At 42.7% G+C, this 13,267-nt stretch overlaps 1 protein-coding gene across 1 annotated transcript; it reads right to left on the bottom strand.

The window, feature by feature from the left end:
• Positions 1-5,007: 5,007 nt before the first annotated feature.
• On the bottom strand, positions 5,008-12,537 carry RND2 (Rho family GTPase 2). Its single transcript, XM_015814208.1, has 4 exons — positions 12,516-12,537; positions 11,653-11,762; positions 8,635-8,769; positions 5,008-5,719 (listed from the first exon to the last, which is right to left on the bottom strand). Exons 1-4 carry the CDS (start codon positions 12,535-12,537, stop codon positions 5,471-5,473), a joined length of 516 nt encoding a protein of 171 aa, XP_015669694.1. The 3' UTR covers positions 5,008-5,470.
• Positions 12,538-13,267: the final 730 nt, after the last annotated feature.

Below are 13,267 nucleotides of genomic sequence, written 5' to 3'. Positions count from 1 at the left end.
AATGTTCAAGTCTATCAAGATCTTTCTGTATCTTAAGCCTGTCTTCTAGAGTGTTGGCTGTTCCTGCCAGCTTGGTATCATCTGCAAATTTGATGAGTTAGCCATCTATCCCCTCATCCATATCATTGATGAAGATGTTGAAGAGTACTGGGCCTAAAATAGAGCCTTGGGAAACCCCACTGCATACTTCCCTCCATGTAGATGCAGTTTCATTGAGGTATAGTTTTTAAAAACTCTATAGTTTTTAATATTTCTTTTGTGACCATCTAGGGATTTTCATGCTGCCACACTTGCAGCAACTTGAGCAGTGATTTTGTTCTCCTTGATAATATTTCTGAATAGGAAATTGTGAAGATTGGTAGATCATTATCAAGTGGTTTGAAGAGAGTGGCATGTGAAAGTACCCTTAGAAGTAAGGTGACCAACCATCCTCCTTTAGGGAGGACAGTCCTCCTTTTGTGAGTTCTGTCCTCCCTCAAAATGTGTCCTCCTACATGTCCTCCTTTTTGATATTTGAAGACTAATCTGCAGGGCTTTTTTTTCTCTCATAGAACGCTCAGAATGGCATTCCGGCACCTTTTTTGATGGGTTTTTTTTTCACCTTTTGCATGAGCTGTGCTACTCCCTCTATTGGCTTTCGAAAGCCAATAGGAATTGCTGCTGAGTGCGCCAAAATACCCAGCCGGCAAACTTTGCACATCTAAGTTGTCTGCAGCGAAGGCGAATTGGCAGGAACTTTGCACCCCTCCCTGCTACCCAACTACACCATCTCCTAGTTAGTCCCGAAGATACCTGGAGAAGACTGGAGCGGCGATGCCACAGTAACTTTCTCTTGATCTTCAGCCCTGCTAGGGCAATAATGGCTGCGGGCGCAAGAGGCAGGGGCGGCGGGGCTGCTGCGGGCAGGGATGTGAGGGGCGGCGGTGGCCGGCTGCCCCTCGTGCTGTGGGAGCCACGGGGCCTGCTCTACACGGGGCTGCGCAGGGTGGGCAGTGGTGCTGGTGGGGCGGCTGCAGGTGGGGTGTGTTGACAGCGGGCTGCCCCCCGGGGCGAGAGCCAGCACAGCTGGTGCTTTGGGAGCCGCGGGGCCCTCTACACAGCGGGGCAGCAGTGCTGGCGGGGTGGCTGCGAGCGGGGGCGCGGCATGTAAGCATAATTACAATATAAAATGTTATTGCTACAAATGTTTTTATTATGCATTTATCATATTATAGTGTATTCTGTATTATTGTTGCAATGAATAAAATGTTTCTTTTATTTACGATATTTTTTTCTTCAATTTATTTTTGTCCTCCTTTTCATTGTATTCCCAGGGCAGAATGCTTACCATTTGAGGTTCCAGGTAAGGAAAGACTACTTGAAGTCAGATGCTGATCTCCAGAATTATACTTTCCCTTTATGTTGAATGGAGAAGCCAGTAAGGCTTCATATATGCATGAACATAAAAATAATTTTGACACGAGAATCCTGAAAAGATCTTGTTCTTAATCTCACAACTTGTCAGTCACACAGCTCAGGCAGCTGTCATCAACACAGTGTTCTCCAAATGCAGCTCAAGATTTGGCAGATGAAGGGAACACAGGTTCCTACAATGCGTGCACGTACACACACACACACACACACACCACCACCACCACCAATCCATCATTCAGTTGTGCAGCTACTCATTCATACTCAAAGGCACCTGTTAGTATTTAGGACTAGCATGAACAATCTGTGGGCCTTGTCCTTTCATTCAGTACTTTGTAAGCAACTAGTTGAGACTTCCAGTAAGAACAGAATTTCTTTTTCACCATGCTACAGGTCAAGAAAGGAGGCTGTCGACCTTTGCCTTTGGTTTCATGCTACCCATCATTGCTCTTTTTGGAAAAAGAAGTCCTACCAAAAAAAGGGGGAAAGTTCTTAAACCGTAATTTTAATAGTGTTGAAAATCTGCTGTCCCAGAATTGTGGGAATTTTGCTTTTCTTAAAAATAAGGAGGTATCAAATAATTGAGAAGCAAACATGGTTTGGCAAACTTGTAGTCATTTCAGAATGGATATTGAATATGTTATGGTTACAATCAAGGAAAGCAATTTGAAGGAAGAACTGATTTTTAATAAGCTCTTTGTGGGATTAGGGAAGGCAGTCTATATATTAAAATTTTAGTCCTTGGCTAAATGATGATAACTGGATACCTAAATTCAATATTATTTGACCTGTTCCTTCTTAAGTGAGTAAGAAATAGTTCTATAGTATGTCTGAGAACATCACTCCCAGACTCTACTCATTATGCCAAATAAAAACCTTGCTGACGGGCTGCATTTTTCACAATTGTACTGTGATTCCCTGTGATCTGAGAAGACCTATATCAAAATCCCAAACCATACCAAGCCTTAAAAAAGAGGAATGCCAGAATGCCAGCTGTGCATAGCTTTGGAATATAAGGCCAAGACAATGGAGTTGCTGTAGTCAAATCCAGCATAGAAACAACTGGACCTTGGGCGGGGGGGGGGGAGAGGAGTAGACAAAAAACACAGGCAGCCTCTATTAATCCTGCATGTGAATGATTCTTCCCGGTGAAGAAAGTCATCCATAGTAGTTCATGGCACAAGGAGATTGCAAAATTTCTGATTTCGTGAACTTTTACTCCAGAGATCTGGGGTAGTTTATAATTTCATGGGAGATCAGAACAAAGGTTCAATGGCCCATCTTTTAAAAATCATATTCTAAGCAATACAAGAGACCAGAAACAACTGATGATCTACAGCAATTTCTTTTCAAATTTGGCAAGTTTTACGATGTATGGACTTTAACTTCCAGCATGGGAAATTCTGGGGGTTCCCCATTGCCAACAGCTGTCAATGGTGGCTAGGAAATTCCAGGAGATGAAGTCCACATATCTTAATGTTGTAAATTTTTCATGTTTGAAAAATACAGATTTACAGGAACTACCTTACCTGGTTGGGTTAGGATTATATAACTCTAAGAATTCTCAGTCACTATTCCATTTTGTTCAGGGAAATATTGGGAGTCATAATCCCAACCTATCTGGAGACCAGTTCATAGGCAAGTTTGTCTGTAGCAGCACAAATGTCCCATTTGTCTTCCTCAAGAACTTGCATCATTAAAGCTTTAGGGTCCTTCACTTGCTCAAAAGAAGTGCTTTTTTATGTAATATTTGATTAGAAGGCCCTGACTCTTTTGGACTACTAGAATTTTGAGAGTATGTTGTGTGCTTTTGCAACCATGGTAGAAATTATGTTACCATGGTTAGCATGATTACTTGCAAAATGCTGATTAGAAGGTAAACTGGCTTGCTGCCGCCTCTTACAGTTATTGTATTGTCTGCTAATCCAATTTAACAACCCCTCCCCCCAGCCAATTTAACAACCCCTCCCCCTATCCATTCGCATCATCCCATGAAAGGAGATCGTGAAACAAGAATGGGGACCAAGAAGACGAGTGACATTTGCAGTGACATTTGCAGACGAGGCAGAACTAAAACAGTATCATGGTATTGTAACACAAATTCTGCTCTTAATGTGCTGTTGTTGCACACATGTGCAAAAAGGATGGAGCTGCTGGTATGCTACCATGTTTCTGTTCTCATCCTTCTGATGAAAGCAGCAAATTCCTTCAGACTCCCATAAATCCATTCTGTCTTTTTTATTCATTTTATTTTATTTATTGTTACTAATATTATTTTCTTAGTTATATGGGATCCTGGTGCCATACAATTTTAATGCCAAGAACTAAAATTTTAGTTAAGTATTTTTGAGCATGGCTATTATATCTGGGTTTTTCCTTTGTGATGTTTTAATTGTATTTCATTTTATTATAACATGACATGAGTTAGAATAATTTGGTGGCATCTATATAGATTATTTTACCTTTTAAAAATGTCATTAATGCCTCAAAGTATTCTTGGAAATAAAGATGAAGCTGGCTGCTACTGTTCTGCTCCATGCCATTTATTTTTAATTTAAGAATCTTTTAGATTCTGGGAGCCAAGAGTTTACAGAGCACCAAGAAAGATATCTGTAGACACATTAGGATCACGCTGCGATCCAAGAGCCATTAAATATTGAAATTATTATGGAAGTCTGCAGCTTGAATTTTCCCCCCTCTCGTGTAATCAAAAAGAGTTGAATTGCCAACAATCTGAGGTAGGTTATACCTCTACAGCAACACCCACCTCAAAGAAATGCAGCCCAATTCAAAAGATGGAACAGCAATGCATTTCCCAATATTTGATTTACAATGTTAGAGACATTTTACTACCCGTCAGCTATCTTTTTTTTTTCTCCTTCCCAGGAGCAAAAGGCATTCCTTCAATCCTATCCATTCGCATCATCCCATGAAAGGAGATCGTGAAACAAGAATGGGGACCAAGAAGAACTGATTCTTGCCTATGATGCAGCCATGGTCATGACAGACTATTTGCAGACAAAAAGGACTTGTAGGTGTCATACAAGACAAGTGAAGACCACAGCAACTGTTATTGAAAACAAAGGCTCCAGTGGACACAACTTTTGAGCCTTCCAGCTTTCACCCTTGGTAGAGATAATGAAAACCATCTCTTCCAAAAGAGCTACTTTCTTGGCAATTGTTTCTGGTGTAGCAAAGTGACCTGTCAAATGTCTATGGAGATTCTCAATCATCCAAGTCATGGTGGTCTCAAAAGTGCTCTTTCAAAAGGCAGCTGGACTTTCTTGGTTTTCCCTTGAAGATATTTCGCTTCTCATCCAAGAAGCTTTCTCAGTTCTGACTGAATGGTGGAGAATGACTGCAGTCCTCATGGCACAACATGAGGAAAAACAAAGAAAGTTCAGCTGCCTTTTGAAAAAAATTTGCCTTTGGGACAAAATGACCTGTCAGTTAATCCAGAATGTCAAATGCCCTGGGAACTATTTAATTGTCCAAAACTATCAGCCCTCTCCCCTCCCCCGCCACCCTAATTGATCCCACTTTTCATCTTAAATGACCACCATTTGCTCTGACTCTTCTGTAACTTTTTTATTCCATGACTGCCCTCAAGCATGAGCACAAATATACATGTGCACACATGCTGTGGGCGTGGACTGGTTGCCACACCCCACAGCAACCAAAAATGCCAGATACTTGGGTTGTCTGGACATCACATTTGAAACTAATTCTGAAATAATAACTCTTAAGAAGATTTGAAGTATGTATCACCTCCAGTGCTTCTCATGGGGAAGTGTTCCTTTCTTTGGAAGATGTCTACTACCTGAGCATTTCTGTATTTTGTGCAACTATGGGCCATCTAGATGCTTTTGCACTATGCTGAGCATTTGCAGTTTCAGGCAGATCCCTCCCAACTCAGCTTCCTGACAGGCCTTGGTTTGTTCTGACCTACATCCTGGGGAATGTGGCCCTCAGTGCAGAGAACCTTCCATTCCCAGTTACTACACAAAGTGATATGGACAGGCAGTGCTATACTTCAGCCCCTCTGCAGTTGTGCTGGCTCTCACATCACCGAGCAGCTCTTGGCCCGGTCTTTGCGGATCTCAGAGTCAGTCAATAAATCTGTCCGTCCAGGCATCTGCGTAATCCGCTTCAGTCCTCGCTTTGAGTTGCTGCGCTTGAGGTGCTTATGAATCCGATTGACTGAGGCCACTGTGGTCACATGGAAAACATCCCGCACACTATTCTCTGAGACTTTGGAAGAGCATTCTACATATGCCACAGCACCCAACTGCCGGGCCAGCATGCTGCCCTGTAAGGGGAAAACACATTGTTGCATTATGCCAGAATTTCACCCACAGCCTTTTGTTTTCTTCCCCTCACCCTAGTCTGGTAATTGCTTGTTACATTGCAATCACCTCCCTTCTCTTCCTCCACATTCTGACAAGTACCTATCACCTCCCCTGACACTGTTACTCCACATGTTTCTTTCACAGCTTTTAATTAATTTTAGTACTTTTCCTGGAAGATAGGATACAGGAGGTGTCTTTTAAAAATGGAGCAAGAAGCACTATGTCTAAAAGAGGGAGGGTGTGAAACATGCTAGGACAGTGATGGTGAACCTTTTAGAGACCGAGTGCCCAAACTGCAACCCAAAACCCACTTATGCATCGTCGGGTGCCGGGTGGGTGTGGCCCATTGGGTGGGTCTGGCCCATTGGGTGGGCGTGGCTGCGGTGGTAACAGCAGACTGGGTGGGACTAAAAAGTTCAATCAATCAATTCCAACTTTGCAAGATCTTTTTTTTTCCCCGCGAGAAGTTGAAATTGATCGATTGATTGAACCTTTTTTTTTTGTACACGGCGGCGGAGGCCTAAAGCGAAAAGGTTTTATAAAACCCAGCTGAAGGCCTAGGACTGGGGCGACGTCACGCGTGCCCACAGAGAGGGCTCTGAGTGCCGCTTCTGGCACCCGTGCCATAGGTTCGCCACCACTGTGCTAGGATCTGTGGATATCAAGGTGGGAAAGAAGGTTAAAAACAAGCTTGCACAGCTTTCCCCTTTGGAAGGTTGCAACTGGGATATGGAGCAGAAGATTCTGCTGGTGGAATTAGCAGCAATGGAGCCTCTAGCCCTAGAACTTCATTCTGTTGGACTTCATATTGTTGTTGTTTCTCCTCTTTCCATTATCAGTTATTTCAGGGAACTTTTGAATGCACAGGGCTTTGCTCATCTGCATAAGCAGGACAAGGCAGATTGCAGTATTGCTTTAAAAGGCATCAAGAGAAACTCAGGGAACATACCAGCTCACGCAAATAAGAAATTCATCTAAAATTAAAACTGCCTCTGCTGGGAGGGGTACTTTTTCTTATTAGAAGTTTTTAGCCTGTGCATTCTCATCTGCTTGAGTCACAGAGTGGATCAGTTTTTTAGACTACTCTGCAGTTATTTACTGCTAAAAAGCACTTTTGTGTATATGCATAAAAGAAAGAGGGAAAAATACATGTGCTTGGTCATCTGTGGGGAGGCCCAAGGAGAGCATGATGTCATGCAAGCATCACAGCTAATATCAGCTAAGATCAGGTAGATTGCTAGATGTCATATGCAAATACAGGTAGTCCTCAACTAATCCAAAGACTCAAAAAAAAGTACGAAGTTCTGACAGCTGCCCCCCCCTTTAGTCATGTGATCACATTTTAGGCGCTTAGCAATTGGCCGACATTTATGGCTGTTTGCAGCATCCTGTAATTGTGTGACCATGATTTACAGTGTTATTTGCCAGAAACTTGTTTATTTCTGGTTTTTGGCAAGAAACACCCATTGAGGACAATGGGTTCATTTAATGACCATGGCATTCCCTTATGACCACTGCATTCACTTAAGAACCACTGCAAAAAAGGTAGTAAAATTGGGCATGGTCACAGGATGACCTACTTAACACTGGCACAACTTATAAATATAAATGCTCCATTTTGGTCATAAGTCAAGGACTACCTGCACATAATTGTGGCATTTGCACAATGATATAATCACACACGTATCGTTTTGGCATTAGCATGGTTTGTCCAAATGCTGTTACACTGCACACAGGTATGTAAATCATTAAGACAGAAAAGGACTTGTTCTTTTCCTCTGCATATACCCATGGCTGATGCACTTTGGCCTCTATGGTCAATTTTAGCAAAATAAGCACAAGATGGGATCCAATTCACCTCTTTAAAAGACAGTACTGGGGCTCAACCCTGCATGCTTCCACAATGAGGGACTTCTCATTCTGAGGTTTACTATAGTTCAATATATTTAATAATGCATTTAGAAGTTAAAAAAGGCCCTCAGGATAGATTACTGAAAAGAAAAGAAAAGAAAAGAAAAGAAGACAAGAAAAGAAGAAAAGACAAGACACAATTAAAATGGAAGCATTGAAATACGAAAGCAGTAGAAATCTAAATCCAAATACAGAGCCAAATTAGAACTATAAAATATAAAATATGGGTGAAAGCCCAGCATCAATTAAAATCCATGCTTTCAGGCAAGGTTAGGCTGCCCAAATTACAGGTAGTCTTTGACCACAAATGAGCCCAACATTTCTGTTATTAAGTGAGACATTTGTTAAATGAGTTTTGCCCCATATTAGGACATTTCTTGCCACAGTTGTTAAGTGAATCACTGAAGTTGATATGTTAGTAACCCGGTTGTTAAGTGGATCTGGCTTCCCCATTGACTTTGCTTGTCAGAAGGTCACAAAAGGTGATCACATGACCCCAGGGACACTGCAACTGTCATAAATGTGAACCAGTTTCCAAGCATCTGTATTTTGATCACATGACCATGGGAATGATGCAAAGGTTGTAACTGAAAAATGGTCATAAGTCACTTTATTCAGTGCTGTTGTAACTTTGAACAGTCACTAAACAAACTGTTGTAAGTTGAGGACTACCTATATTATTACTATTTAGCTACATTAACACTTGGCAGTTCTTTCATGATAAGGTGTTCCATAGAGACACCACAAAATGATTTGGTCTCTTGAGTCAGTCTGATTAATTGTATCAGCAAACTTATATGGCTACTATCAGAACTAGCCCAGGTTAAGTCCCAAATTTCCTGCCATAGGTGTTCATGGGGATTTATATCAGTTCTCTGTGACCTCACTCCTTCCCCCCCACATGGCAGCAAGTTGAGGCTTAACCAAGGCTAACCCATACTTTAATTAAAGGCAAAATAAACACCTGCTCATGTGTAACAGGGATAAGGCGCTGTTTGGAGAGTTCCCGTAAAGTGTTCAAGTCTGTGCGCATGTCCAGTTTGCAGCCCACCAAAACTACTTTGGCGCCAGGGCAGAATTCTTGTGTCTCTCCCTGCCACTATAAGAGAAAAATATATAAAGAATTAAATTAAAAATCATTTAATATAATTAGGCAAGTCCATTGGCTCAATTATCCCACCTCATGCCCATATCACACTTTTTTTAACCCCACAGCCATGTTTCCAACAAAAAAATGGAGATACTAATGAGTAGGAACCTGACCTTTTTACAAGTAGCAACACAATGAAACTAATAATAATTTCTATTATGTCAGATTCTGTACACACAAAATCCTCCACTTATGAACAAAATTGAGACCAGTATTTCCATTGTTAAACAAGGCAGTTGTTAAATGAGTTGCATCTAATGTTATGACCTTTTCCCCATTGTTAAGCAAATCACTACAATTAAGTGAAGCATGCAGTCAAGAAGATCTGGCTTCTCCCATTGACTTTGCTTGTCAGAAGGAGGCTGGGAAGTTCACAAATAGCAATCACACATGGCCCTGGATCACTGCAACCACTGTAAATACATGCCGGATGCCAAGTGCTAGAATTTTGATCACATGACCTAGGGGATGCTGTGTAAGTCACTTTTTTCAGTGCTGTTGTAACTTTGATAAGGGTCACTATAATGGCTATAAGTAGTGGTGGGATTCAAATAGTTTAACAACCAATTCTCTGCCACAACCCCAGCTAATACTTGGTGGCTCATCCTCTTTTCCATATGTACCAGTCGCGAAACTAGAGAGATGAAGCGTCTATGCCTAAGTCCTCCCCCCCCTCACTGTGATGGTGCTCCTTTTGGGCTTTTTTACTCATTGTGGCGGCCACCAGTGGCACAAACAAGTCAGGTGGTGGTCACTGGAGAGTCCGAGCCATTAAAGGCTCCTTGAGAAGACAGAGAGGGGGCAGATGCGATGGCAGAAGGCGGGGAACAGGGGCAATATTGAGGGAGTGATGGGACTGAGGTTGCCATGGATGAGGAAAAGGGAAAAGGAGCCCCGGCCAAGAGGTGGGAGCGGGAGGTAAAGATGTCCAGTCAAGGCTAGAGCAGGGAACCCGCACAGCTGCTCCAGGTTGCTGTGGCTGTGGCTGCAGTCGCCTCCTGCTCCTTCTCCTCCTACTAGTGCTCCAGCCCCCGCCTAAAGGGAAGGCGGGGAGGGGAACCATGGCAGTGTAGAGCCCCCTCCAGCATCCATGGGTGCGTACCTCCCCCACCACACAGCTTCGGCCCCCGCCTCCTCCCAGAAGCACAGTGCCGCCTCAGCCTCGAAGGGCCAGGTCCTTTCCCATGGAAACCTCCTCCTCCCACTGGACCAAGCTCAGGGGCAGCCCACAGAGAGAGAGAAGGAGAAGGGGCACCTCTGAAGGTCCTTTCATGGGGACTGTGTTTAGATGTGTGTCTTCCCTGCTCAAAGAGATGTAGCAGTGACTACAAGTATTCCAAGCTCTACAGAGGGAGCAGCGCGGGATTGAATCTGGTACAAAGTGGGAATAAAGGGAATTGGGTTGGAACAATTAGTGTGGGTGTCTCCAGGTACCGCTGCGTGGCTGAGGACGCCACTATCCCCGACAGAAACTCCTAACCTCCTCTGGAGGAAATCCGGTCAAATTTTACTTGTATCACTGTTGAAAAGTGAAGGTAATTTACCTTGTGATATTCCCAGAATATTACAAGGAGTCCAGAGTAATGTATCTTTCCCTAGGGCAGTGGTTCTCAACCTGTGGGTCGGGACCCCATTTGGGGTCGATCGACCATTTCACGGGGGTCGCCAAGCAAGGCTGTCCGCCATTTTTTTTGTCCGCCATTTTTTCCCCTTTTCCGGCGGGTGCCTTACCTCCCTTGGGCTGGGCCAGCTGGTGGTCGGCCTGCTCCATCTCTGCCGCTTGCCAGCTATGCCTCGGTCGGCGCAGGGGGCGGAACCACGCATGCGCGGCGCTCCCGGGCAGGGAAAGTCCTCGACTTACGACCGGTTTAGTCCTCGACTTACGACCGGTTTAGTCCTCGATGTACGGCCGGTTTAGTCCTCGACTTATGACCGGTTGGGGTCGCGGCATTTAAAAGGTTGAGAACCACTGCCCTAGGGTACATTTCCTGCTTTTTTAGTTTCTACACTGACAGATGATCATAACCGGTTTGCCGAATTCAACAACAAAAAAAAAAGGTATTGGTTCTGCCAAACCGGTGCGAATCAGCTGAATCCCTGGCTATAACTTAAAGACTAATTGTATCTGGTGTAGGAAACCACCACTCCAGTCACGAGACACATAAAAGTTGTCAACATGTGCAAAAACCAAGGATGCTTTCCAAAATTAGACTACAAGGTTTGAGGTAGAGACATGCTCTGTTTTCCTTGTTTTTTTAAAATATACAGACATAGCTCATTTTATTGTGCTTTGCTTTACTGAGTTTCAAAACTGTCTGTTTATTTATTTATTTATTTATTTATTGATTGATTGATTGATTGATTGATTGAGCAAATAAAGGGTTTATTGCTCAGGTGTCAAACTCGATCGCATCACATGACATATTGTGATGTGCTGTGACATTTTTTGCCTTTGCGGAGCCGGGGTGGGCGTGGCCTGCACGTGACGCATCCGGCCAATGGGCTACCAGTTTGACATCCCCGGTTAATGGCAACCCTCCAGTGAGTGAATTTATCAGTGCTATTTCTCCAACAGCATTTGCTCTTTTCATGTTTCTATGACAGATTTTGATAATTTTGCAATATTTCAATTTTCCATTATTAATCAGATGTTTAGCATTTCTTGCAATACACTGTTTTTAAACTATAGTGATACAATTGTGATTTTGAAGGAGAGTTCCTCTTTGTCTCCAGGTGATAGGAAAACCTATATTTCAAAAATAAAATAAGCTCTTCTTAGTTTTACCATCACATCTTCATATTCCACTTCAGTAGAACTTTTAGCAATCTCACCTTTTTAAGGACACTGTCCAGAGTTTCAGGACGGCTAATGTCAAAACAGATAAGAACAGCATCTGAATCTGGATAGGCTAGTGGACGGACATTGTCATAGTATGTTGAGCCTGCATGAGAAAGACACAGTTTTAACTTAACTATACAGCTAAACATGGTCTTTGTATATTGTACAGCAGATAGGGTGGGGTTTTTTTTCAACCTGAGAATCACATTCTCTTAAAGTTCCATGAATCACATGCCAGAAAAGGCAGAATTAGAAATACTACACCCTCTCTCTTACCATCTCTGTTCAGTGTCTATGGAGATTCTCAGTCATCCAGGTCATAGTTATCCCAAAGATGCTTTTTCAGGAGGCAACTGGACTTTCTTGTTTTTTTGTTTTTTATTTTGAAGACATCATCTTTGATAGATGTCATATTCCTCCCCCTCTGTTGAGAGAGGGCTGTTCAATTTTCACACAGATGGCCTCTTTGACCCCTTTTTCAAATCAGCGCTCCTCTCTGTCCAAAATGTGGACTTTGCTGCCTTCTAAAGAGGGGCCTTGTCTCAGTGTTTTATGCTTGGGGTGGAGGGATATGGCATCATCTATCTCCAGTCTACAACACAGTCCTTTCAACAGTTCCAAGAAGGCTCCACACACATTTGCCCTACTCAGGTGACCCTGCCAACACAGATAAGCCTCCAGATAGCATTAACGACTTGCTAAAAGAATGCAAATGAACAGCTAACTGCAAGGAATATAAATCTTTCCATTCCCCACCATCCAATCAGAGCTGAAGAAGCATCTTGGCTGAGAAGCGAAACATCTTCAAAGAAAAACAAGAAAGTCAAGCTGCCTTGTGAAAAAGCATCTTTCGGACATCTCTGTTCACACTCATTCATATTCCGGTCTCTCTTGCCTGCCTTCTTCCCCATCCCCATCTCTTCCTTTGTTGTCAATTTTCTCTACATTTCATTTTATTCTATCTTAAGCTCCAGCTGTTTCTCTCTCCTTCTAGGTTGCTTCCTCAGTCAAGGTTTGAAATAAACACATGCAAAACACTGTTGCAGGCATTATGTAATTCTAGATATCAAAATATGGGTTTGAAGTTAAGAATTTCATATTCAGGAATATGAATGTTTGGCAACCTTAGTATCAGTGTGTTTCCGTGTTTTTGACTTGGTGACTGCCTAGACTAGTTCCACAACTTTTCTTGGCAAGATTTCAGAAGTGGTTTACCATTGTTTCCTTCCTAGGGCTGAGAGAGAATGACTGGCTCAAGGTCATCCAGCTACCTTTGCAGGACTAAAACCCAGGGTTTCTCAGTTTCTGGCTTGGTGCCTTTACTACTATACCAAACTCCAGTACCATTTACCAGCATTAGCTCTTTAAAATATTAACAGTCTAGCTGGTAGTAGAAATTCCAAAACAATCAAGAAAAAGGCAAAATATCCAGATTTTTACATACCCTCCTGAATGAAAGGTAGCCCTTTTCACTTCCTGCCTATGTTCTTTAAAAGATTTTGAAGGAAGAAAAGGAAAGTACACAGATAGGCTTTTTTTTGTGATGAGAACTGTCAGATTTATGACTGGGAATGAAGCTGGGAAGCCTTTTCAATTCTTATTTTTGCT

This window comes from Protobothrops mucrosquamatus, unplaced genomic scaffold (assembly GCF_001527695.2).
Source record: "Protobothrops mucrosquamatus isolate PMUCROS unplaced genomic scaffold, P.Mucros_1.0 scaffold227, whole genome shotgun sequence".
Classification (NCBI taxonomy): Eukaryota; Metazoa; Chordata; class Lepidosauria; order Squamata; family Viperidae; genus Protobothrops; species Protobothrops mucrosquamatus.
Note: the sequence above shows the minus strand (reverse complement) of the source record. Positions and strands in the feature narration are given on the sequence as shown.

What these genes read in the sequence shown, in the direction of transcription:
- RND2 (XM_015814208.1), bottom strand. Translation starts at nt 12,537, where the DNA reads ATGAATGAGTGTGAACAGAGAT. An exon ending in GAATGAGTGTGAACAGAGAT is followed by an intron (nt 11,763 to 12,515) that starts GTCCGAAAGATG and finishes TTTCTCATGCAG; the next exon opens with GCTCAACATACTATGACAAT. An exon ending in TGGACAGTGTCCTTAAAAAG is followed by an intron (nt 8,770 to 11,652) that starts GTGAGATTGCTA and finishes TTTCTCTTATAG; the next exon opens with TGGCAGGGAGAGACACAAGA.